Source organism: Lonchura striata, chromosome 4 (assembly GCF_046129695.1).
Source record: "Lonchura striata isolate bLonStr1 chromosome 4, bLonStr1.mat, whole genome shotgun sequence".
NCBI classification, from domain to species: Eukaryota; Metazoa; Chordata; class Aves; order Passeriformes; family Estrildidae; genus Lonchura; species Lonchura striata.
The window spans coordinates 977084-1003427 of record NC_134606.1 but is presented as its reverse complement, the minus strand read 5'-3'; the positions used below and the strand labels follow the sequence as shown (position 1 = coordinate 1003427).

The 26344-nt window shown below is 51.7% G+C and overlaps 1 protein-coding gene across 1 annotated transcript in view; it reads right to left on the bottom strand.

The window, feature by feature from the left end:
* Nucleotides 1–26344, bottom strand: part of EXOC6B (exocyst complex component 6B) — a 318901-nt gene that overhangs the window by 268132 nt on the left and 24425 nt on the right. The window contains exons 2-3 of the mRNA XM_077782659.1: nucleotides 20233–20407; nucleotides 17719–17811 (exon numbers count right to left, since the gene is read on the bottom strand). Of these exons, the coding sequence (XP_077638785.1) occupies nucleotides 17719–17811; nucleotides 20233–20345 (206 nt within the window). The 5' untranslated portion in view covers nucleotides 20346–20407. The remainder of the gene's footprint in view (nucleotides 1–17718; nucleotides 17812–20232; nucleotides 20408–26344) is intronic.

Genomic DNA, 26344 nt, shown 5'->3' with positions numbered 1-26344 from the left:
CTGCACAAAGCAAATTTATTCCCGATATTCCTGCCCTTCCCACAGCCTCCACATCCCAAGGGATGCTTCAGCATCCTTCCAAGTCCTTCTATTCCCAAATTTCCTCTGCTCAGCCCGGGAATGGCCCCGATCCCGGATTTTGCCACTGGATGGCACCAGAGGAAATCCTAAAATTTCCAGGATTCAGAACTCCGGGAAAGCAAAACCCAAATCCCAAAAGGAAGAGCCCACGGGAGGGTTTGTGGAAGGAAAATGTGGATTTGTTGGAAGGAGTCCAGAGGAGGTTCTGGAGCTGGAGCCAGGCTGGGAGAGCTGGGAATGTTCCCCTGGAGAAGGGAAAATTCCAGGGAATGCTCAGAGTGCCTGGAGGGGCTCCAGGAGAGCTGGAGAGGGACTGGGGACAAGGGACAGAGGGACAGGAGCCAGGGAATGGCTCCCACTGGGAAAGGGGAGCTTGGGCTGGGATCTTGGCAAGGAATTCCTGGCTGGGATTTGTCTGGAATTCCCAGATTTGCTGGGGCTGCCCCTGGATCCCTGGAGTGCCCAAGGCCAGGCTGGATGGATTTGGAACCTCCTGGAATCACGGAAGGTGTTCCTGCCTCCCCGGATCACTGGATGGGATTTAGGGTCCCTTCCCACTCAAGCCATTCCATGATTCCATGGAAAAACACGAGGAAATCTCCAGGATGGAGAAGCCCAAAAGCCCGGTCCTCCCCCTGCTCCAGCACAAAATTCCCTCCTCTTTATCCCGAGCAATTGCACCTCCAAATTCTGAGCAATCAAGAGCCTGGGCTGGCCACAGAACAGGGCCAGAATGAAAATACTGATAATAATGACAATAATGATGATAATGATAATAATGATGATAATGACACAAATTATAATTAATAATGATAATAATTATAATAATGATAATAATGACAATAATGATAATGATGATAATAATGACGATAATGATAATAATGATGATAATGATAATAATAATGACAATAATGATGATAATGATGATAATTAATAATGATGATCATGATTATAATAATGATAATTAATAATGATAATAATGATAAACAGCCAGGTCTGGGTGTCCTTAAACACAGCCCGTGGCAGGAAATGCTGGGATTTGGCCCCACAGGTGAGGTGCCAGACCCCAAAACAGCCCCTCCACCCCGGGGACAAGGGAACCCAAATCCCGGAACCCAAATCCCGGAACCCAAATCCCAGAACCCAAATCCCAGAACCCAAATCCCGGAACCCAAATCCCGGAACCCACGGCGGGCTCGCTCTGCATGCCAGGAACGGGCTGGGCTGGGAGGATGGAGCACAGCAGGGTCTGGGTTATCCCAAGGTTCCTTCCAGGGAAACCCAGGGGCAATCCAGCCCCAATCCAGCTCAAATCCAGCCCCAATCCAGCTCAAATCCAGCCCCAATCCAGCTCAAATCCAGCCCCAATCCAACCCCAACATAACCTCAATCCAACCCCAAATCCAACCCCAGCATAACCCCAAATCCAACTCCAAATCCAACACCAAATCTAATCCCAACATAACCCCAAATCCAACCCCAAATCCAACCCCAGCATAATCAAATGTGACTCAAATCCAACCCCAGCATAATCCCAAATCCAACTCCAGCATAACCCCAAATCTGACTCAAATCCAACCCCAGCATAACCCCAACATAACCCCAAATCCAACCCCAAATCCAACCCCAGCATAACCCCAAATCCAACTCCAAATCCAACCCCAGCATAACCCCAAATCCAAATCCAATCGAACCCCAGCATAACCCCAAATCCAACTCCAAATCCAATCCGAAATCCAATCCCAAAATAACCCCAAATCCAACCCCAACACAACTCCAAGCCAATCCCAACTCTAACCCCAGTTCCAATCCCATCTCCAACCCCAACTCACTCCAAGCCCAACCCAATCCAACCCCAAGCTCGAGCTGATCCCGCCCCGTGGGGCTTCCGCAGCCCTGGGGACACGGCCAATCCCATTCCCAATCCCAATCCCTGGATGATCCCAAACCTCCCCAGGCACCTGGAGCAGCCCTGGGACACCCCAAGGGCACAGAACTGCCGGGACAGGGCTCACCCCGGCCATAAATCCGTGGGGATGGGGAAGGAATTCCTTCCCTTCCCTGCGCTCCGGAAAACTCCCCTGGCACTGCCAGCCTGGATTCTCCAGCCCTCCCTGCTGCTCCACCAAAGCCATCCCAGCTTTTCCTTGGCATCCCTGCCAGCAGACACAAGTGCCAATCCCCAGCGGGACGCGTCCCTAAGGAGAATCCCCGGAGCCACATCCACATTTATTTCTGCTTCCCGCACACCGCCTCTTCATTCTGAGCAATTAACAGGGCCAAAATTCCCGGAGACTAATTAAAAGCCAGGTCCGAGTGGCTTTAAACACAGCCCGTGGCAGGAAATGCTGGGATTTGATCCACTTGTGCCAAGTATCAAGAAAAAAGGATTTCCTCATTGGTTTGAAGGTCCCACGAGTGCCAAGAGCATCCAAGAGGATTTTCACTCCAATTTATCCCTGCTGTTATTCTCCCAGACAGCCTCACCACTGCAAGTCTTCACTGAAAACCCCTGCTGCAAATTCCTAGCACAAATCCAAAGGCAGCTGGACTCGGCACAGGCTGGGATTGGCCACAGCCTCCATCTCCAGGGAATCCCAAATCCTCTGCAAACGGCAGGAAGCCCCAAAAAACAACGGGATTTTCCCACAGGGAGCCAGGGCTGGGGAGAGCTGCTCCACGGATGGAGGCTGTGCTCATCCAGGGCTTGGGAATGCAGGTGGCTGTGACTGCCCGGGAAGGATTTAGGGACAATGACAGGTAAATGATATTAGGGTAATTTAGGGCAGTTTAGGGCTTGGTTGGTTGGAGGGTTCAGTCCCAGACTGAGCCACTCAAGAGCAGGAATTGATCCCTGAGGTCCCTTCCAATTCAGAATATCCCATGCTCTGGAAAGAAATAGGAAATATCCCCGTGTCCACAGGCAGGGAATGTTGGCTTTAAGCACTGAATGAAATCATTGATGGAGCCCTGGATTGGATTCATGGAATCATGGAATGGTTGGGATGGAAGAGACCCTAAATCCCATCCAGTGACACCCCATCCATGGCAAGGACAGCTCCCACTGCCCCAGGTGGATCCAGCCTGGCCCTGGGCACTCCAGGGATCCAGGGGCAGCCCCAGCAAATCTGGGAATTCCAGCCCAGCCCCTCCCCACCCTCTCAGCCAGGAATTCCTTGCCAAGATCCCAGCCCAAGCTCCCCTTTCCCAGTGGGAGCCATTCCCTGGCTCCTGTCCCTCTGTCCCTTGTCCCCAGTCCCTCTCCAGCTCTCCTGGAGCCCCTCCAGGCACTCTGAGCATTCCCTGGAATTTTCCCTTCTCCAGGGGAACATTCCCAGCTCTCCCAGCCTGGCTCCAGAGCAGAGGGGCTCCAGCCCTGGAGCAGCTCCGGGGCCTCCTCTGGGCTCTCTCCAGCAGCTCCACGTCCTCCTGGATTTGGGATCCAGGAGCAGGAGCAGCTCTGCAGGTGGGCTCTCACCTGAGCAGAACACAGGGACACAATTCCCACCTTTCCTTTGGGATCTGCCCAGGGCACAGAGGGGTCAGGGCTGGGCCATTCCAGCCTCATCCACAACATCCCAAATCCCTCTCCCAGGGCTGCTCCTTTAAATGAAGGGATCCTTTCACCTCCACAGGTGATCCCTCCCAATCCCAGCAGCTCCCCAAAGCCAGACCTGGATCCCCCAAACAAATCCCAGCAAACCCATGGATGCTCCCCACCGCTCTGAGCACCCACAGCCAGGATCCCAAACTGCCCCTGGCCCACCCCAAACTGCCCCTGGCCCATCCCAAACTGCCCCGGGGCCCATCCCAAATTCCCCCTGGCCCACCCCAAACTGCTCCTGGTCCATCCCAAACTGCCCCGGGCCCATCCCAAATTCCCCCTGGCCCACCCCAAACTGCCCCTGGCCCATCCCAAACTCCCCCTGGCTCATCCCATCCCAAACTCCCCTTGGCCCATCCCAAACTGCCCCTGGCTCATCCCAAACTCCCTTTTCCTTAAACCCCCTTGTCTGGCCCAAAAGGGGCTCCTCTGTGGGCTGGAATTCTGCCTTCAGCCAGGGAGAGCAGCTGAGGGGTGCTGAGAGCCGGGATCGGCTCCGTGGGTGCTTTGGGATCAGACGGAATTCCCTGGGAATGTCCCAGCATCCAGGAGAAGGGAATTTCCAGCCCCTCTTATCCCGGGGTTTTCCCCCAAAGCCAGGTCATCTCCAGGCACCCACAGCAGGAGCCTGAACCAAGGGAGTCCCACAGAGGAATTCAATCCCCCCAAATCCCATCCCAGGTGGAGGGAATCCCAAAATCTGTGAATTCATCCTCCAAATCCCATCCCAGGTGGAGGGAATCCCACAAACTGTGAATTCATCCCCCAAATCCCATCCCAGGTGGAGGGAATCCCACAGAGGAATTCAATCCCCCCAAATCCCATCCCAGGTGGAGGGAATCCCAAAATCTGTGAATTCATCCCCCAAATCCCATCCCAGGTGGAGGGAATCCCAAAATCTGTGAATTCATCCCCCAAATCCCATCCCAGGTGGAGGGAATCCCAAAAACTTGTGAAATAAGTTCCACAAGCCCTATCCCACAAAAACTGTGAATTCATCCCCCAAAGCCACATCCCACAGGGAGGAAATCCTCCAAACCTATGGAATTCATCCCTCCAAGCCCCATCCCACATGCAGGTAATCCCAAAACCTGTGAATTCATCCCCCAAATCCCACGTGGAGGGAATCCCACAAACCTGTGGAATTCCTTCACCCAAGCCCCATCCCACATGAAAGGAATCCTATAACCTGCGAATTCATTCCCCCCAAATCCCATCCCACATGGAGGGAATCCCATAAACTGGGAATTCATCCCCCAAATCCCATCCCCATGCGGAGGGAATCCCATAACCTGTGGAATTCATTCCCCAAAGCCCAACCCACATGGAAGAAATCCTACAAACCTATGGAATTTGTTGTTCCAAGCCCCATCCCATGTGGAGGAAATCCCACAAACTGTGAATTCATTCCCCAAGCCCCATCCCACAAACCTGTGAATACATTCCCCAAATCCCATCCCACATGAAGGGAATCCCAAAAACCTGTGGAATTCATTCCCCAAAACCCCATCCCATGTGGATGGAATCCCATAACCTGTGAGTTCATCCCCCAAATCCCATCCTACATGGAGGGAATCCCGCAGGCTGTGAATCCATCCCCCAAATCCCACAGGCTGTGAATCCATGAATCCATCCCCCAAATCCCACAAAATCTGAATCCATCCCCCAAATCCCACAGGCTGTGAATCCATGAATCCATCCCCCAAATCCCACAAAATCTGAATCCATCCCCCAAATCCCACAGGCTGTGAATCCATGAATCCATCCCCCAAATCCCACAAAATCTGAATCCATCCCCCAAATCCCACAGGCTGTGAATCCATGAATCCATCCCCCAAATCCCACAAAATCTGAATCCATCCCCCAAATCCCACAGGCTGTGAATCCATGAATCCATCCCCCAAATCCCACAAACTGTGAATCCATCCCCCAAATCCCACAGGCTGTGAATCCATGAATCCATCCCCCAAATCCCGCAGGCTGTGAATCCATCCCCCAAATCCCACAAAATCTGAATCCATCCCCCAAATCCCACAAACTCTGAATCCATCCCCCAAATCCCGCAGGCTGTGAATCCATCCCCCAAATCCCACAAACTCTGAATCCATCCCCCAAATCCCACAGGCTGTGAATCCATGAATCCATCCCCCAAATCCCACAGGCTGTGAATCCATCCCCCAAATCCCACAAACTCTGAATCCATCCCCCAAATCCCACAAACTCTGAATCCATCCCCCAAATCCCACAAACTCTGAATCCATCCCCCAAATCCCACAGGCTGTGAATCCATGAATCCATCCCCCAAATCCCACAGGCTGTGAATCCATCCCCCAAATCCCACAAACTCTGAATCCATCCCCCAAATCCCACAAACTCTGAATCCATGAATCCATCCCCCAAATCCCACAGGCTGTGAATCCATCCCCCAAATCCCACAAACTCTGAATCCATCCCCCAAATCCCACAAAATCTGAATCCATCCCCCAAATCCCTCTGGCCCCAGTGCCCTTGTGAGCAGCTCCGGAGCTTTGCTCCAGAGGAAAAAATAAACTCGGGATTTTCCTGTTTGGGAAGCGGGCAAAGGGAAAAACACGGCGGGCCGCTGCTTCCCGCTGGGAAAAATCCCAAAAAAGGCCCGGCCCCGGCACAGGATGTGTAAAAATAGGGCTGCTGATAGGATCGGGACACGGAGCAGCCACACCTTCCTGCCCGGCCCCGCAGGCACGGAAAGGGATTTGGGAAAGGGACTTGGGATAGAGGGATTGGGGAAAGGGATTTGGGAAAGGGACTTGGGAAAGGGACTTGGGAAAGGGACTTGGGATAGAGGGATTGGGGAAAGGGATTTGGGAAAGGGACTTGGGAAAGGGACTTGGGATAGAGGGATTGGGGAAAGGGATTTGGGAAAGGGACTTGGGAAAGGGACTTGGGAAAGGGACTTGGGATAGAGGGATTTGGGAAAGGGATTTGGGAAAGGGACTTGGGATAGAGGGAAAGGAGAATGGGATATAGGGAACAGGGGGAAAAGGGATTTGGGGAAATGGGGAAAAGGGATTTGGGAAAGGAGAATGGGATACAGGGAACAGGGAGAATGAGATTTGGGGGAAGGAGAATGGGATATAGGGAACAGGGAATGGGATTTGGGGAACAGGGGGAATGGGATTTGGGGGAAGGAGAATGGGATTAGGGGGAAGGAGAATGGGATTTGGGGAAGGAGAATGGGATACAGGGAACAGGGGGAATGGGATTTGGGAAAGGAGAATGGGATATAGGGAACCGGGAAAGGGATTTGGGAAGGGGGAGAATGGGGCATAGGGAAAAGGGAGAATGGGGTTTAGAGAAAACCGGAAAAAGGGATTTAGGGAAAGGGAGAATGGGATATAGGGAACAGCAGGAAAAGAGTTTTAGGGACAGGGAGAATGGGGTTTAGGGAAAAGGGGGAAAAGGGATTTAAGGAAAAAGGGATGTAAGGAAAAGGGGAAAAGGCAATTTAGGGAAAAGGGGAAAAAGGGTTTAAGGAAAAGGAGAAAAAGGGATTTAGGGAAAATGAGAAAAAGGATTTAAGGAAAAGGGGAAAAGGGGATTTAGGGAATGACCCAAAGCTTTGGAAGGGCACAGGGTGATTAACTCAGTCATTAACCCAGACAAGCAGGGATTAATTGCAGAGGTACAATTATCACCTCCAGGGATATCGGGGAAATTCCAGCAGATTCCAGGGCCTAAAGGGGCTCCAGGAATAATTTTTTTTTTTTTTATGATTTTTATGTGTAATAGATCTAGTCATCTTTTTATATATGTTATGTTTATAATAAATTTAATTTGTATATCCTGTGTATATATATTTATTTCTTACTCATATTATATATTAATATTTTAGTTTACATTGCTTATATGTTCCTATTTTTATAATTTTATGCGGATTGTTTAAATTTCTATTTTTATGTAGAATACATACAGTTCACCCCTATTTAAATATATTTTTATATATATTAGATACAACAGCTGGAACACACCAAATTTGGAGACTACCCTAATTAATCATCAGCTAATGAAGAAATGAAAACCAAAACAGGAAGGAGAGGAGGAGGAAAAGTTCCCACATGGAAGATCAGCAGAGCCTAAAATAATTTGTATAAATTAAAAATTCAGCAGCATAAATTAAAAATCAGTTGAGTAAATTAAGAGAATGGGTAGAATAAATTAAAAATCAATTGAATAAATTAAAAATCAGCAGTGTAATTTTAAAAACAGATGTATAAATTAAAAAGAGCCAGGCCCAAGCCGTGGAGTCCAAACCCCTCCCGGAAAAGGAAACCTCCAGGAGCAGGGAAATGCCTGGAATTCCTCGGGATCCGGAGGAATCGCTGCTAAAAATAAAAACTCATCCAAAATGCCCTGAACCCCTCTGTGCTCCCAGGGACTGAATCCCACATTTCACAGGGAATCCTGGAATGTGCAATGGGGAAAATTCCGTATTCCATCCAGGAATCCTGGAATGTGCAATGGGGAAAATTCCGTATTCCATCCAGGAATCCTGGAATGTGCAATGGGAGGAATTCCATATTGCATCCAGGAATTATGTAATGTTCCAAAGGGAAAAATTCCATATTCCATCCAGGAATCCTGGAATGTTCCAATGGGAAAAATTCCACATTGCACAGGGAATCCTACAATGTTCCAGAGGGAAGAATCCCACATTCCACATGGGAATACTGAAATATCCCAATGGGAAGAATTCCATATTCCACACCAGAATCCTGCAATGTACAACAGGAAGAATTCCATATTCCACATGGGAATCCTGGAATGTACAATGGGAAAAATTCCATATTGCACAGGGAATCCTACAATGTTCCAGAGGGAAGAATTGTACATTCCCCATGGGAATCCTGGAACGTCCCAAAGGGAAGAATTCCATATTCCACACGAGAATCCTGCAATGTACAACGGGAAGAATTCCACATTCCAAATAGGAATATTGAAATATCCCAATGGGAAGAATTCCATATTCCACACGAGAATCCTGGAATGCACAATGGGAAGAATTCCACATTCCAAATAGGAATCCTGGAATGTCCATATTCCACACCAGAATCCTGCAATGTACAACAGGAAGAATTCCACATTCCATGCAGGAATCCTGGAATGTACAACGAATGTCCCAACGAAACTAAAACCAGAAGAAATTTTTAAAAACATCTCCCAGTTTCCCCAGCCCTAAACCAAAACTAAATCCGGATCCAGCTCCTGAGCGGCACAGGACGATCCCACAAAGCCAAATGTCCCCGAGAGCTTCGTCCAAACAAATCTTCTCCAGCTGCAGCTGAAGATTTATTAAAGGAGGTTCTAAGGAAAGCACAGCCACAGGAAATCCTGTGCAGCCCGGGCTCCTGCATCCCGATTTTCCAAGGAATTCTGGCCCTGGGAGCGGGAGCAGCTCGAGCAGGGTGACAAGGGACAGCACTGGTGGTGGCACAGGACAGGGAGCTGGGACAGCGGCCCCATGGACGGCACAATCCCTGGGGCTGGAAAGGATGGAAGGTCCTCCAGCCAACCCCGGATGGAGCAGCGGCACCGGGGCCACCACTGCCCACTGCCCGTGTCCCCAAGTGTCACATCCACGGGGACCTGAGACCCCCAGGGACGGGCACCCCAAACCTCCCTGGGCACTGCCCCGGCCGGAGCACCCTTCCCATCAGGAATATTCCCAATGTCCACCCTGAGGCTCCCCGGAGGCCGTTCCCTCTCCTCCTGTCCCTGTTCCTGGGAACAGATCCCAAATCCCCCCGGCTGTCCCCTCCTGGCAGGAGCTGTGCAGAGCCACAAGGTCCCCCTGAGCCTCCTTTGCTCCAGGCTGAGCCCCCTCAGCTCCTCAGGAACTCTCCATTCCCTTCCCAGCTCCTCAGGAACTCTCCATTCCCTTCCCAGCTCCCTCGGGAACTCTCCATTCCCTTCCCAGCTCCTCAGGAACTCTCCATTCCCTTCCCAGCTCCTCAGGAACTCTCCATTCCCTTCCCAGCTCCTCAGGAACTCTCCAGCCCTTTCCCAGCTCCGTTCCCTGCCCTGGCCAGGTTTCCCACAGGATTTCCCTGCCCGCAGTGGGAAGTGCTGCTCCTCCATCCTCCGAGGTGTTAACGTGGGACAAACACCCAGAGCTGCTGGGGTAAACTGTGAGCAGCCCAGATCCCAGGAATTCCTGCCGTGTGGGCTCCCAGCCCATCCCTTCCCAAAAAGGGAATTTTGAAAGGAGCAGCTCAAAGCGATAAGTGCTGGTGGGTGGCAGCAAAGCTGCTCCCGAGGCATTTCCGTGCCCTGAGGTAACTCTGCAAAGAGAATTTCAACGTTCAACCCCCCCTTGGCAGCAGAGGAGAATTTCAAGAAATAAAAAGACAAAAAAAAAAAATCCTACCCTGGAAAATTCAAGAGGATGGATTGCAGCTAAGCACACGTGCAAAATTAAAATTATCCCAAAGCGGAGCCGTGTGAAGAGCTAATTAGTTAATATCTGAATAATGAGGAGCTTCTTCAAACATCAGGAGCAGGAAAGCTGCCAGAGCAAGGGAGTGGGAGTTCTCCTTAAACTCCTCTACATGACTGGGCAAAGTAGAAATAGGGATTTTTTTTTTTTTTTTTTAATAGAATAGTTAATAAATATGTAAAAAGCACAATAGAGCAAAGGAGACCAGAGATTCTCTGGGTGGCATTCCCACATTTCCTTCACCAGGACCCTTGGAAGGAGCCAGACTTGTTAACCAGGGGGATGCGAACACCCAAATTCACTCAGATGTTGAAAGCGTTGTGAAAATTCCAAAACAAAACCAAAATAAAAGGTGCTAATAAATCTGTGCTCCTCCAATGCAGTGGTTTTCCACGGGCAGGAACACGGAGCTGGCACTTTGCAGAGGACACAGAACCCTGGGATGGGCTCCCAGAGCTGCCAGCCCGGAGGGAGGAGCAGGTGACAAAGGGACAAAAGTGGCACAGGGACACTCGGAGGGGACAAACCCTTTTTAAAACCTTTTTAAAACCTTTTTTAAAACCCTTTTTTAAAACCCACAGCTCCGAGGGAAGCAGCCCGGGGCAGGGGGACAGCAGGGTCCCAGCTCAGCCGGCAGGAGAAGGGAACACAAAGCAGGAAACGCCCCCGTGCCCCTGCCCACCCTGCAGAGAAATCTGCATTTTAAAATATAACGATATATATGAAATAAAAGTGTTAGGACAGAGACCAGTCCTCGCTCTTGACCTCCCTCTGATCCTTCCAGAACCTTCCCTGAAGGTGAGAGCGGAGTGGGGAGGGCAGCAAGAGCAGCGGCAGGGCCGAGAGCCACCCAAGGAAAACGGGAATTCCGCAAAAACCTCGCCTTGGGAGGCAAAAAACCAAATACGAGCGAGGTAAAACTCCTCCTAATCCTCCAGGACAGCCCAGAGCTGGTCCTGGGTCCTCTGGGACAGCCCAGAGCTGCTCCTAACCTCTGGGACAGCCTAGAGCTGGTCCTAACCTCTGGGACAGCCCAGAGCTGGTGCTGGGTCCTCTGGGACAGCCCAGAGCTGGTCCTAACCTCTGACACAGCCCAGAGCTGGTCCTGGGTCCTCTGAGACAGCCCAGAGCTGGTCCTAACCTCTGGGACAGCCCAGAGCTGGTCCTAACCTCTGACACAGCCTAGAGCTGGTCCTAACCTCTGACACAGCCTAGAGCTGGTCCTAACCTCTGACACAGCCTAGAGCTGGTCCTAACCTCTGACACAGCCCAGAGCTGGTCCTAACCTCTGAGACAGCCCAGAGCTGGTCCTAACCTCTGGGACAGCCCAGAGCTGGTCCTAACCTCTGGGACAGCCCAGAGCTGGTCCTGGGTCCTCTGACACAGCCCAGAGCTGGTCCTGGGTCCTCTGACACAGCCCAGAGCTGGTCCTAACCTCTGACACAGCCTAGAGCTGGTCCTAACCTCTGACACAGCCCAGAGCTGGTCCTAACCTCTGGGACAGCCCAGAGCTGGTCCTAACCTCTGGGACAGCCCAGAGCTGGTCCTAACCTCTGGGACAGCCTAGAGCTGGTCCTAACCTCTGGGACAGCCTAGAGCTGGTCCTAACCTCTGGGACAGCCCAGAGCTGGTCCTAACCCCTGGGACAGCCTAGAGCTGGTCCTAACCTCTGACACAGCCTAGAGCTGGTCCTAACCTCTGGGACAGCCTAGAGCTGGTCCTAACCCCTGGGACAGCCTAGAGCTGGTCCTAACCTCTGGGACAGCCCAGAGCTGGTCCTAACCTCTGGGACAGCCTAGAGCTGGTCCTAACCTCTGGGACAGCCCAGAGCTGGTCCTGGGTCCTCTGGGACAGCCCAGAGCTGGTCCTAACCTCTGACACAGCCCAGAGCTGGTCCTAACCTCTGACACAGCCTAGAGCTGGTCCTAGGAAGCCAAGGCACCACCTCCCAAGCCTGCAGGAACCCCAGATGTCACCACCCCGAGCCCAAGGGTTCCAGTGGGGCACAAGGATCCTTGGGAAGCTCCTGGCCGGAGAACCTCCAGCCCAAGCCGAGCCCAAACGCAGCCTGGAGGTCCCTGGGAGCCCTGGAGCAGCACCACTCATCCATCCCATGGCAGGAGAACCCAGGAAAGCTTCAGAGCAGGAGAATTCCTGGGTTTTGTCCTCCAAAGTTCTGCAAATCAGCTTTGTGCCTGCTGTCCCCAGCTGAGGATGGAGGGACGGATGATGGATGGAAGGATGGATGGAAGGATGGATGGAAGGATGGATGGAAGGATGGATGGATGATGGATGGATGGATGATGGATGGATGATGGATGGATGATGGATGGATGAAGGGATGATGGATGGATGATGGAGGATGGATGGAGGATGGATGGAGGATGGATGGAGGATGGATGGATGATGGATGGATGAAGGATGGATGAAGGATGGATGATGGATGGATGATGGATGGATGATGGATGGATGGATGGATGATGGATGGATGATGGATGGATGATGGATGGATGATGGATGGGTGATGGATGGATGGATGGATGAAGGATGGATGAAGGATGGATGATGGATGGATGATGGATGGATGGATGGATGGATGATGGATGGAAGGATGGATGGAAGGATGGATGGAAGGATGGACGGATGATGGATGGACGGATGATGGACGGATGATGGAGGGACGGATGATGGACGGACGGATGATGGACGGATGATGGACGGATGATGGACGGATGATGGACGGATGATGGACGGACAGATGATGGACGGACAGATGATGGACGGACAGATGATGGACGGACAGATGATGGACGGATGGATGGATGATGGATGGATGATGGATGGATGATGGATAGATGGACGGACGGATGATGGACGGACGGATGATGGACGGACGGATGATGGATGGATGGATGATGGATGGATGGACGGACGGATGATGGACGGACGGATGATGGACGGACGGATGGATGATGGATGGATGGATGATGGATGGATGGATGATGGATGGATGGACGGATGATGGATGGATGGATGATGGATGGATGGACGGACGGATGATGGACGGACGGATGGATGATGGATGGATGGACGGATGATGGATGGATGGACGGATGATGGATGGATCACAGAGTCTCACAGAGCTCTCAGAACCCCAGAGAACCCTCACAGAAGTCTCAAAAGAGCTCTCAGAACCTCACAGAACCCTCACAGAGCTCCCAGAATGTCACAGAACCTCACAGAGGTCTCACAGAACTCTCAGAACCCCAGAGAACCTCTCACAGAGCTCTGAGCAGCTCCCGGAACGCCAGAGAACCTCACAGGAACCTCACAGGAACCTCACGGGAACCTCACGGGAACCTCCCAGAGCCACCAGGCTGGAAGAGACCTTCAGGCCCACCGAGTCCAGCCCAGCCCCAGAGCCACGTCCAGGTACAAGTGTAACCAGCTGTAAGTGTAACGTGCAATCAGCAGAATGAATATGCATTTACCTATTGTGGAATTCTATGCATATGAAAATTAGTCCAAATAATTTAAAAAGATCCAAAATTCTCAAAAGTACGCATGTCCATTAAAAAACATTAAATCCTGACATGCATCCACAACACTATAAATAAATATACCCATTCCCTACAAATCTTTATTAAAATCATAAAATTTGATTTTCATCCATGTTTCACCTCTGGGCTGTGTACAGAACCTCAGGAGAACAGAAATTATCCATAAAATCCGGAATAATTTCAGGATATCCCTTCAGGCAGAGATAACACATTGAGCCAGACCAGTCCAGATCATAAATATTGATTATTTCCCAGGAAAAACTCCCGATATTCCTTCAGGAATTGCAGCAGGGATGGGAGAAAAGGGAAATCTGGGAATTACAGGGATTCTCATCTCAGAGCTGTGTACAGAACCTCAGGAGAGCAGAAATTATCCATAAAATCTGGGATAATTTCAGGATATCCCTTCAGGTAGGGATGCCAGTGCTCCACACATGGAGCCAGACCAGTCCAGATCATAAATATTGATTATTTCCCAGGAAAAACTCCTGATATTCCTTCAGGAATTGCAGCAGGGCTGGGAGAAAAGGGAAATCTGGGAATTACAGGGATTCCCATCCCAATCCCTGGGATCTGTCAATCACCCCAGACACAAAACCCATAATCCTAAATAAAAATAAAAATCAAGGAATGAGGACCTCGAGCTGGCCTGGGAACGATGCTGGGATGGCTCATGGAAAACACCCTGGAGCAGCTGGGGCAGGAATGTGGGAGCTCAATTTAATTCCAATTAATTGGGAGCTGCTCCCTGAGCCTCCTTTCACTGCCCCAGCCCTGCAAACTCACAATTCCAGCTTGTCTTTCACACCTCCAGAATCCTGGGAGAAATCCCATTCCTGATTTTCCTGCAGGGCACTGGGAGGACTGGGAAAGGCTGGAGCAGCCTGGAAAGCAAACACACACCTGGGAGGGGAGAAAATCCAGCAGGAGCTGTTTGCACAGGACACAGGAGTCAGGGAATCAGGCAGGGAATTGCAGGAATCACCTGGAATTATTGCCAGGGGACACAGGAGTCAGGGAATCAGGCAGGGAATTACAGGAATCACCTGGAATTATTGCCAGGGGACACAAGAGTCAGGGAATCAGGCAGGGAATTGCAGGAATCACCTGGGAATTATTGCCAGGGGACACAGGAGTCAGGGAATCAGGCAGGGAATTACAGGAATCACCTGGAATTATTGCCAGGGGACACAAGAGTCAGGGAATCAGGCAGGGAATTACAGGAATCACCTGGAATTATTGCCAGGGGACACAAAAGTCAGGGAATCAGGCAGGGAATTACAAAAATCACCTGGGAATTATTGCCAGGGGACACAAAAGTCAGGGAATCAGGCAGGGAAATACAGGAATCACCTGGAATTATTGCCAGGGGACACAGGAGTCACCAGATCAGGCAGGGAAATACAAAAATCACCTGGGAATCATTTAAAGAGGGCAAAAAAAAAAAAAGGCAGGGAATTACAAGAATCACCTGAAATCATTGCCAGAGGACACAGAAAAGGCAGGGAATTACAAAAACCACCTGGGAATCATTCAAAGAGGGCAAAAAAAAAGGCAGGGAATCAGGCAGGGAAAAACAAGAATCACCTGGAAATCGTTTGAAGAGGACAAAAAAGCCACAGAATTAAGCAAGGAGTAACAAGAATCACCTGGGAATCATTTAAAGAGGGCAAAAAAGGCAGGGAATTACAAGAATCACCTGAAAATTGTTTGAAGAGGACAAAAAAGCCACAGAATTAAGCAAGGAATAATAAGAATCACCTGGGAATCGTTGCCAGAGGACACAAAAGTCACAGCAGCAGGCAGGGAATTACAAAAACCACCTGGAAATCATTTAAAGAGGGGAAAAAAAAAAAGGCAGGGAATCAGGCAGGGAAAAACTAAAATCACCTGAAAATAATTTGAAGAGGGCAAAAAAAAGGCAGGGAATTACAGAAATTACAAAAAGAGCTGGTTTTAAGCTACAGCTTCTCTTCCCCTAAAAGGTTTTCAAACATTTTTTTGTTACAAACTCTTTTTGCAATATATAATACTACAACTATTTTAAAATATATAAATCTATTATTTAGAATATATATATGCAAATATATAAATATATTAGTATCTAAAATGTAGTAATATATATAAAATGTAAATAAATATATATAAATATATATTTTAAATCTATTTTTAAATATTTATTAACATATATATATAAATACCAAACGCAGCTCAAGGGGACAGAAAGAGCAACAAACTTCAATTCAACACAATAAAAATGAAAGCTCTTGGGTACCACAGTTAGCCAAGAGCTGGTTTGAAGTTATAATTTCTCTTCCCCTAAAAGGTTTTCAAACATTTTTATTATAAATATTTTTTGCAATATATAATACTAAAAATATGTTAAAATATATAAATACATAAATAAATATTCATTATATAAATATATACATAGGTATAAATAAATATATAACTATATAACTATATAAATAAATGTATATATTTTTAAATAAACTTTATAAAATATATGTGTTTATATATATTTGTATATAGAAATACAAAGTGCAGCTCAAGGGGACACAAAGAGAAACAAATTTCAGGTCCCAGTGCCCCGAGTGCCTCCCTGCAGGGCTGAGAGGAACCCACAGAGGCACAACTGGGCACCCCTAAAATCCCAATTCTGCACCTCTGAAACCCCAATTCTACAACCAAAGGGGTCAGGAACAAAAAAAACCTAATTCTGCACCTATAAAATGCCAATTCTGCAACCAAAGGGGTCAGGAACTCCTAAAAACTCAATTCTGCAAACCAAAGGTACCAATAAAACCCAAATTCTGCACCAATAAAAGTCCAATTCTAGAAATCAAATGGGTCAGGATCTGATAAAAACCCAATTCTGCACCTATAAAATGAAAATTCAGCAACCAAAGGGGTCAGGAACTGATAAAAACCCAATTATGCAAACCAAACGAATCCTAAAAGACCAATTCTGCACCAATAAAAGCCCAATTCTGCAAACCAAAGGAACTGATAAAAGCCAAATTTGGCACCAATAAAAGCCCAATTTTGCACACCCAGGGAATCAATAAAAGCCCAATTCTGCACCAATAAAAGCCCCACTCTGCACACCCAAGGAATCAATAAAAGCCCAATTCTGCACCAATAAAAGCCCCACTCTGCACACCCAAGGAATCAATAAAAGCCCCACTCTGCACACCCAAGGAATCAATAAAAGCCCAATTCTGCACCAATAAAAGCCCAATTCTGCACAGCCAGGGAATCAATAAAAGCCCAATTCTGCACCAATAAAAGCCCAATTCTGCACAGCCAGGGATCAATAAAAGCCCAATTCTGCACACCCAAGGAATCAATAAAAGCCCAACTCTGCACACCCAAGGAATCAATAAAAGCCCAATTCTGCACACCCAAGGAATCAATAAAAGCCCAACTCTGCACCAATAAAAGCCCAATTCTGCACACCCAAGGAATCAATAAAAGCCCAATTCTGCACCAATAAAAGCCCAAATCTGCACACCCAAGGAATCAATAAAACCCAATTCTGCACAGCCAGGGATCAATAAAAGCCCAATTCTGCACACCCAAGGAATCAATAAAAGCCCAATTCTGCACCAATAAAAGCCCAATTCTGCACACCCAAGGAATCAATAAAAGCCCAATTCTGCACCAATAAAAGCCCAATTCTGCACACCCAAGGAATCAATAAAAGCCCAATTCTGCACCAATAAAAGCCCAATTCTGCACACCCAGTGAATCAATAAAAGCCCAAATTTGGCACCAATAAAAGCCCAATTCTGCACACCCAAGGAATCAATAAAAGCCCAATTCTGCACACCCAGGGATCAATAAAAGCCCAATTCTGCACAGCCAGGGATCAATAAAAGCCCCACTCTCCACCCCAAGGCCGCCCGGGGCTGAGCTCTGGCAATGCCGCTCTGGAAGGGAACCAGCCTGGCCCCTGGACACGCAATTATTCCATGATGCCACAAGAAATGAGTCACCTTCCATTAAAAAATAAATGAAGAAAGTTTCCAGCGTCCTCTCTTCCTGCCTGTGGTGTTTCCCTGCGCCGGGCCAGTTGAACTCTGCCGTCCCTGCTGAGCGTTAATTAGAATTAATCGTCCAGGGAGGGAACAAAACCCAAACCCCTCCCAGCCCGGACACTGAGCGCTTCTCCCGTGGAAATGCAAAGCTCCGCATCAAACCCACCTTTAATATCAGGCAAACGAGATCAGCTGTGCTTTTTGTCCTCTGCAATGGAAAAACCACCCACACTCTTCACCCTGGCAGCTCCCACCCCTCCAAAGGAGTTTTTGCAGAATAATAAATCTGATCCTGGCGTCTCCCGCTGCTCAGTTTACCTCGAGAAGCCTCGGGGGAGAACTGCAGGAAGAAAACCACGAGAATTCCAAAGAAACGAGGGAATGGGCAGTGCTGGAGCCAGCCCAGAGCTCTGCTGCTCCACAAATCCCAGATTTCCCTTCCCCAGCTCCTGCCAGCGCTGCAGCACCCCAGAGCTCCGAGAATTTGGGAACAGTCCCAGAGCTCCGAGCCCTTGGGAAGAATCCCAGAGCTCTGAGAATTTGGGAAGAGCCCCAGAGCTCCGAGCCCTTGGGAAGAGTCCCAGAGCTCCGAGCCCTTGGGAAGAGTCCCCAGGAGCTGCTCCAAACCTTTGGGAAGAGGAGCCCTGGAGCTCCAAGCCTTTGGGAAGAGCCCCGGAGCTCTGAACTTTTGGGAAGAGTCCCCAAGAGCTGCTCCAAGCCCTTGGGAAGAGTCCCAGAGCTCCGAGCCCTTGGGAAGAGGAGCCCCGGAGCTCTGAACCTTTGGGAAGAGTCCCAGAGCTCCGAACCCTTGGGAAGGGTCCCAGAGCTCCGAACCCTTGGGAAGAATCCCAGAGCTCCGAGAATTTGGGAACAGTCCCCAGGAGCTGCTCCGAGCCCTTGGGAAGAGGAGCCCCAGAGCTCTGAACCTTTGGGAAGAGTTCCAGAACTCTGAGACTTTGGGAAGAGTTCCAGAACTCCGAGCCCTGGGAAGAGGAGCCCTGGAGCTCCAAGCCTTTGGGAAGAGCCCCAGAGCTCTGAACTTTTGGGAAGAGTCCCCAAGAGCTGCTCCAAGCCTTTGGGAAGAGTCCCCAGAGCTCTGAACTTTTGGGAAGAGTCCCCAAGAGCTGCTCCAAGCCTTTGGGAAGAGTCCCCAGAGCTCTGAGCCTCTGGCAAGAATCCCCAGGAGCTGCTCCAAGCCCTTGGGAAGAGTCCCAGAGCTCTGAGACTTTGGGAAGAGTCCCCAAGAGCTGCTCCAAGTCTTTGGGAAGAGGAGCCCCGGAGCTGGTCCGAGCCCTTGGGAAGAGAAGCTGCAGAGCTCTGAGCCTTTGGGAACAATCCCAGAGCTCCGAGCCTTTGGGAACAATCCCAGAGCTCCGAGCCTTTGGGAACAATCCCAGAGCTCCGAGCCTTTGGGAACAATCCCAGAGCTCCGAGCCTTTGGGAAGAGAAGCTCCAGAGCTCCGAGCCTTTGGGAAGAGCCCCAGAGCGGCTCCAAACCTTTGGGAACAATCCCAGAGCTCCGAGCCTTTGGGAAGAGCCCCAGAGCTGCTCCAAACCTTTGGGAAGAGGAGCCCCGGAGCTCCGAGCCCTTGGGAAGAGTCGCCAGGAGCTGCTCCGAGCCCGGATTTGGGAGGTTGGAGGCACAGAAAGGCAGGGCAGGCTGCAGCCCTCCCTCCCCGCCTGGGGATGATGCGGATTCCCAAATTCCCCTCCCGGCAGGCACCGAGGTGAGCGCGGAGCTAGCCGCGGCTTAACGCGAGTTTAACCCCAGCTTAGGGCGAGTTTAAGCCGAGCGTTTCGGTGACCTCGCGGTGATCGGGGGCTCGGCAGGAGGTGGAAATACCCTCCGTCCGCTGGGAGCAGCCCTGGCCCGGCGCTAACACACACAGCAAATCCGGGAGCCCCGGAGCGCCGGCAGAGCCTGGGCACCGCTGGCAGCGCGGGGAAGGGCGCACGGAGGAATTCTGCGGATGGATGGGGCGCAATTATCTCAGCGCCTCAGGGCAGCGATGCCGACCTGCTCCGGCGAGACACAGCAGGGCACACATGCGGATAATTGCTCTAAAATAACGACGTTTTCTAAGGAATCGGGAGATTCCCCATGGGATGCAGCTTTTAGATGTCACAACCTCGGGTGCCCCGAAAGCAGCAAAGCCCGACGGAGCGGCGGCTCCGCGGCGACGGGAAGGACGTGGCGGAGCAGGGAAGCGGCGAGCCCCGGGGCCGGAGCCGGGCTGTCCCGGGGGGCAGGGGCGGCACGGAGAACAAAGGAGCCGGGGCAGCCCCGGGGCTCTGGCGGCGAGCCACCGAGGGACACGGGCTGACAAAGGGCACGGCAGGCGTCCCCAGGGCCGCCCGGCACAGCCCTGCCCGCCGACACGCCGAGCCGCCCTCCGCATGCCCCGCAGCTCCGAGGCGCGGGATGCCCGGCGCCCCCGGCGGTCCCCCCGCGGCTCCGGGCGGGGCACGCACCTGAGCGTGGGGCCGATGCAGGCCGTGTCGGTGCTCTCGATCTCGCGCAGGATCCGCTCGTGCTCCGCCGCCGTCTCCAGGCTCTCCAGCTCCGCCATCTTCGGCCGCTCCATGGGCGCCGCTCCACCGGCGCGGCCCGGCCCGGCTCGGCTCGGCTCGGGCGGCGGCAGCGGCAGCGGCACCGCCGGGGCTGCTCGGCGCCGCTCCGCGCGCGGCGCCACGGGAGATGTAGTCCCGGAGCGGGGCCGGGCCGCGCGGAACCACGGGAGATGTAGTTCGGGAGCGGGGCCGGGCCGCGCGGAACCACGGGAGATGTAGTTCGGGAGGGGGCCCGGGCCGCGCGGAACCACGGGAGATGTAGTTCGGGAGGGGGCCGGGCCTGCGCGGCCGCTCCGCCCAGGGAGGCAGGGACGGAGTGGGGCGGCCCCGGGAATGCGGGAGCGGCGGGACATTGAGTGGGGGTGGTGTCGGTGTCGTAACCCTGAAGGGGACACAGCCCCCTGTGCTCCGCTGAGAGGACACAGCCCCATGGCTTGGACACCTCCGTGAATGACACAGCCCCATGGCAGTCCCAGTTCTGTACCCAGGAGAGGACACAGCCCCATGCCTTGGACACCTCCGTGAATGACACAGCCCCATGGCAGTCCCAGTTCTGTACCCAGGAGAAGGCACAGCCCATGGCTTGGACACCTCCTTAGGGGACACAGCCCCCTGTCCTCCCCTGAGAGGACACAGCCCCATGGCCTGGACACCTCGGTGAATGACACAGCCCCATGGCAGTCCCAGTTCTGTACCCAGGAGAGGACACAGCCCCATGGCTTGAACACCTCCATGAATGACACAGCCCCATGGCAGCCCCCGTGTTGTACCCAGGAGAGAACACAGCCCCATGGCTTGGACACCTCGGTGAATGACACAGCCCCATGGCCTGGACACCTTCTCAGGGGACACAGCCCCGTGGCACAGTGCCTGTGTTGTACCCAGGAGGGGACACAGCCCCATGGCAGTCCCCGTGTCACAGCCCCGTGTCAGTGACACCCTGTGACATCCCAGCAGGAGAGAACCTGTGTCCCTGCCCCGAGCACAGGCAGCCCCCTCTCCTCCTGCCCCATCCTCAGCCCCATAAAGGACGGGAAGGTGGCTGCGGTCCCGAAGTGCCTGGAAAACCCCGCACGCTGTGGAAAGCCGGTGTCCCCAAAGGAGAGAGGAGTCCTGCAGCTTTACTGGGATAAAGGCAGAGCTCACCGGGCACAGCCTGCGGGGGTTCCTCTCTCCAGGTTTCGGAGGGCACAGCCTCAGTTTTATCCCAAACTCCCGGCCGGCCACTCCCTCTTCCTTTCCCCATTGCTGAGGAAGGCGCAGCCTTCCCCAGCCGCCTGCTCCCTGCCCCCTTGAACCCGGCATTTTACCACAAAATTCGGAAACTCCCGCTTGTGCAGCCCCCCAAAGTTCGGAAACTCCCGCTTGTGCAGCCCCCCCAGAGTTCAGAAACTCCCTCTTGTGCAGCCCCCCCAAAGTTTGGAAAATCTCGCTTGTGCAGCCCCCCAAAGTTTGGAAACTCACACTTGTGCAGCCCCCCAAAGTTTGGAAAATCTCGCTTGTGCAGCCCCCCCAAAGTTTGGAAACTCACACTTGTGCAGCCCCCCAAAGTTTGGAAAATCTCGCTTGTGCAGCCCCCCCAAAGTTCAGAAACTCCCACTTGTGCAGCCCCCCAAAGTTCAGAAACTCCCTCTTGTGCAGCCCCCCAAAGCTCAGAAACTCCCGCTTGTGCAGCCCTGTCTGCTTCAGGAGTCAGGATGTCCAGGCTCTGTGACAAACCCTTGAAATTAACCCCAAATCTTGAAATTAGCCCCGGAATTCAGGAGTTCCCAGTTGACTGTTTCAGGAATCTGCCCGGCTCTGTGCCAAAGCCGCTGCCCAAAGTCGCCGCGGGCATTAAGCCCGATGTGAAGGCGCTCCCAGCCGCGGTCTCCCCCGGAATTTCGGGAAGGACGCTCGCACACACCTTGCCCGCAGCAGGGACACCGATCCCAGCCCTGCCGGCGGCGGTGCCTCCCCGTGAGCCGTGGGATCCAAGGACACGGCGGATCTTCCTCCGAAAACAGCGGCAGGATGTCCCGCAGGAGCACCCCTGGGCGCCAAGGTCTCCTCGCGGCCGATGCGGCTCCCTTCGGCAGCGGCTGCCTGTTCCCGTTATCAGTTTTTTGGGAAAACAGCGCTGGAATGTCCCGTTCCCAGCACACCTTATCAGGTGCTGTCCTTCAGGGGAATGCCAGAGCGGGATGGAGAGCAGGGTTCCCAGGCTGTGACACCACCGAGGTGTGATTGTGACCTGCCTTTGCTTTTTGGAGATAGAAATGAAATTCTCCAGCTGCGTGAGCACACCTGGCCTCCCTCAGCGCTGCTTGTGCAGGTGGCACGCTGCTGGCTTCCATACCGTGGAATCCTGGCATGGGAGGGCTTGGAAGGGACCCTAAAGATCACCTGGCTCCAACCTCCCTGCCAAGGGCAGGGACACTTCTATTGTCACTTCATGGAATGAGAAGGGGATAAAAGAAAAGACTTTTAGGATCCCCAGCACTGCCACCACTCACTGACCTTGTCCCCAAGTGCCACAGCCACAAGGCTTTGAAATCCCTCCAGGGATGGGGACTCCAGCCCTGCCCTTCCCATGAGGAATTTCCCCAGTGCCCACCCCGAGGCTCCCCTGAGGTCGTTCCCTCTCCTCCCGTCCCTGTTCCTGGGAACAGATCCCAAATCCCCCTGGCTGTCCCCTCCTGGCAGGAGCTGTGAGAGCCACAAGGTCCCCCTGAGCCTCCTTTGCTCCAGGCTGAGCCCCCTCAGCTCCTCAGGAACTCTCCATTCCCTTCCCAGCTCCTCAGGAACTCTCCATTCCCTTCCCAGCTCCTCAGGAACTCTCCAGCCCCTTCCCAGCTCCTCAGGAACTCTCCATTCCCTTCCCAGCTCCCTCAGGAACTCTCCATTCCCTTCCCAGCTCCTCAGGAACTCTCCATTCCCTTCCCAGCTCCCTCAGGAACTCTCCATTCCCTTCCCAGCTCCTCAGGAACTCTCCATTCCCTTCCCAGCTCCTCAGGAACTCTCCATTCCCTTCCCAGCTCCCTCAGGAACTCTCCATTCCCTTCCCAGCTCCTCAGGAACTCTCCATTCCCTTCCCAGCTCCTCAGGAACTCTCCATTCCCTTCCCAGCTCCCTCAGGAACTCTCCAGCCCCTTCCCAGCTCCCTCAGGAACTCTCCATTCCCTTCCCAGCTCCCTCAGGAACTCTCCATTCCCTTCCCAGCTCCTCAGGAACTCTCCATTCCCTTCCCAGCTCCTCAGGAACTCTCCAGCATGGTGTCACTTTGGATGTGCCACCAGGGAGGAAACGTGTCCTCTGCCGGTGGCACCGTGGGGATCTGCAGAAGCTTTCCTGGGAGCAAGAATCGAAGAGACACGTCAACATTGGAGAAAATGGGAGTGAAAATCCCAGGGTGGATCCTGACCTGGGGCTGGATCAGGAGCTGTTCTCAGGGAATCACTGCAGCTCCACAGGCAGCACGGGGACAATCCCCGGGGAGGAGAGCTCCCAGCAGTGCCCCTGGAAGCACGGGGACAATCCCTGGGGAGGAGAGCTCCCAGCAGTGCCCCTGGAAGCACAGGGACAATCCCTGGGGAGGAGAGCTCCCAGCAGTGTCCCTGGAAGCACAGGGACAATCCCTGGGGAGGAGAGCTCCCAGCAGTGTCCCTGGAAGCACAGGGACAATCCCTGGGAAGGAGAGCTCCCAGCAGTGTCCCTGGAAGCACAGGGACAATCCCTGGGGAGGAGAGCTCCCAGCAGTGTCCCTGGAAGCACGAGGACAATCCTTGGGAAGGAGAGCTCCCAGCAGTGTCCCTGGAAGCACAGGGACAATCCTTGGGGAGGAGAGCTCCCAGCAGTGTCCCTGGAAGCACGAGGACAATCCTTGGGAAGGAGAGCTCCCAGCAGTGTCCCTGGAAGCACGGGGACAAATGAGGATCTCAGGAACTGGATCTGCTGCGAGGAGGCTGCTCAGCCCAGGAGACTGTGGCACAAAGGGCTTGAGCACAGAGGTGGGAATTTCAATTCACTGAGGTGGGAATTTCAATTCACAGAGGTGGGAATTTCAATTCACTGAGGTGGGAATTTCAATTCACCGAGGTGGGAATTTCAATTCACCAAGATGGGAATTTCAATTCACCGAGGTGGGAATTTCAATTCACCAAGATGGGAATTTCAATTCACCGAGGTGGGAATTTAAATTCACCGAGGTGGGAATTTCAATTCACCGATGTGGGAATTTAAATTCACCAAGGTGGGAATTTCAATTCACCAAGATGGGAATTGAAATTCACTAAGATGGGAATTTAAAATCACCAAGGTGGGAATTTAAATTCACAGAGGTGGGAATTTAAATTCACCGAGATGGGAATTGAAATTCACTAAGATGGGAATTTAAATTCACCGAGGTGGGAATTTAAAATCACTGCACGGTTTGGGTTGGGAAGACATTAAATGCCACCCAGTGCCACCCCTGCCATGGCAGGGACACCTCCCACTGTCCCAGGTGGATCCAGCCTGGCCTTGGACATTCCCAGGGATCCAGGGGCAGCCCCAGCAAATCTGGGAATTCCAGCCCAGCCCCTCCCCACCCTCCCAGCCAGGAATTCCTTGCCAAGATCCCACCTAAATCTCTCTTCTTTTAGTTTAAAACCATTTCCCTTGTCCTACCACGATCTGCACATATAAAAACTTGCTCTGTTTTTTTCATTTAGTTTTTTCCTAGTAAAGAACTGTTATTCCCATAGCTTTGCCCGAGAGCCTTTTAATTTGGAAATTGTGGTAATTCAGAGGGAAGGGGTTTACCTTTTCCATTTCACAGGAGGTTCCTGCCTTCCTTCACATTCTCTTTCCAAACCAAGACACCAGTCCAGCAAACGCTGCCCGTTCCCAGCTCCGTGTGGTGCCAGGCTGGGAAGCAGGGCAGCAATCCCGATGGATGCAGGGAACTGGAGCTGCAGAGTGGGAACTGCCAGTGACTGAAGCAAGTTCTGCCATAAGAAGCGACTTGTGAAAAAAAAATACACATTTGCTGTCTTATTTTGCTGCTGATGATCTTAATTTCGCCGAATGTGTAAGATTCTTTAGCAAAACAAACAGCGCTCTTGGTTTTTTGCCACGCCATGAATTTTTAATGCTTTATTAGAGTGCTGCAGGGTTCCAGCCCAGTCTGTGGCTGCTTCACTGAGTGAAATCCTGCTCCATTACCTGCCCCATCTGGCCTGGCATGGAACAGCTGGGAATCCCAGCCCTGCTGCCAGCTTGCTCCATACAAACCAGGTATTCCTTGGGAAAACCCTCCCTGAAAGTTTCCTGCGCCTTCACGCGCAGAGGTGTTTATTTTTGAAAAGGATTTTAGGGCTTTTTGTGACCAGAGAGGGTTTTTACTCCCTGGTGTGAAAAACACCAATCACTTGGCTTTTTTCAAATTTTTAAAAGTTTAATAATAATAAAACGATTATCAAAATAGTAATGAAATTAGAGTAATAAAATCTAGAGTTAGGAGAATTACAAGACAACAAAAAGCAAAGAATTACGGACGTCCGGATGTTTTTGGACACTAAGTCAAGAAAAGCATGCCTTGTGGACAAAGGAATAACCTTAAAAGCAACAGCCTGTTTCATACTCATATATCTCATACATGAGGCATAAATTCCTTGCAAATTAAGAAATTTTCTGGTTTTTGTCAACAGAGAGAAGCTGGAAGAATGTTTGGGTTTTTTTATAAGGAGACTAACTTTTTATGGGCCCCCTTCACTGACATCTCTGTGTGAAGAGTTTCTTGATTATCTCATCTTCGAGCTTGTAACAAATTCTATATTGCAGAGTTTCTATTTTAATGTTATGCTGTAACCTAAAACTACATTTATCACACTGATAGTAAAAAGGTTTTAAAATCATGGGGATTTAGGGTTCAAAGGAAAATTAAGCTTAGTGGGCCCTGAAAAAAATACCCTGGGAACATGTAGGGCTTGTACCTTGCTAGAACTGCACCTGTGTAGCTAGTATGTGATAAATTATATAATTGTTAGATGTG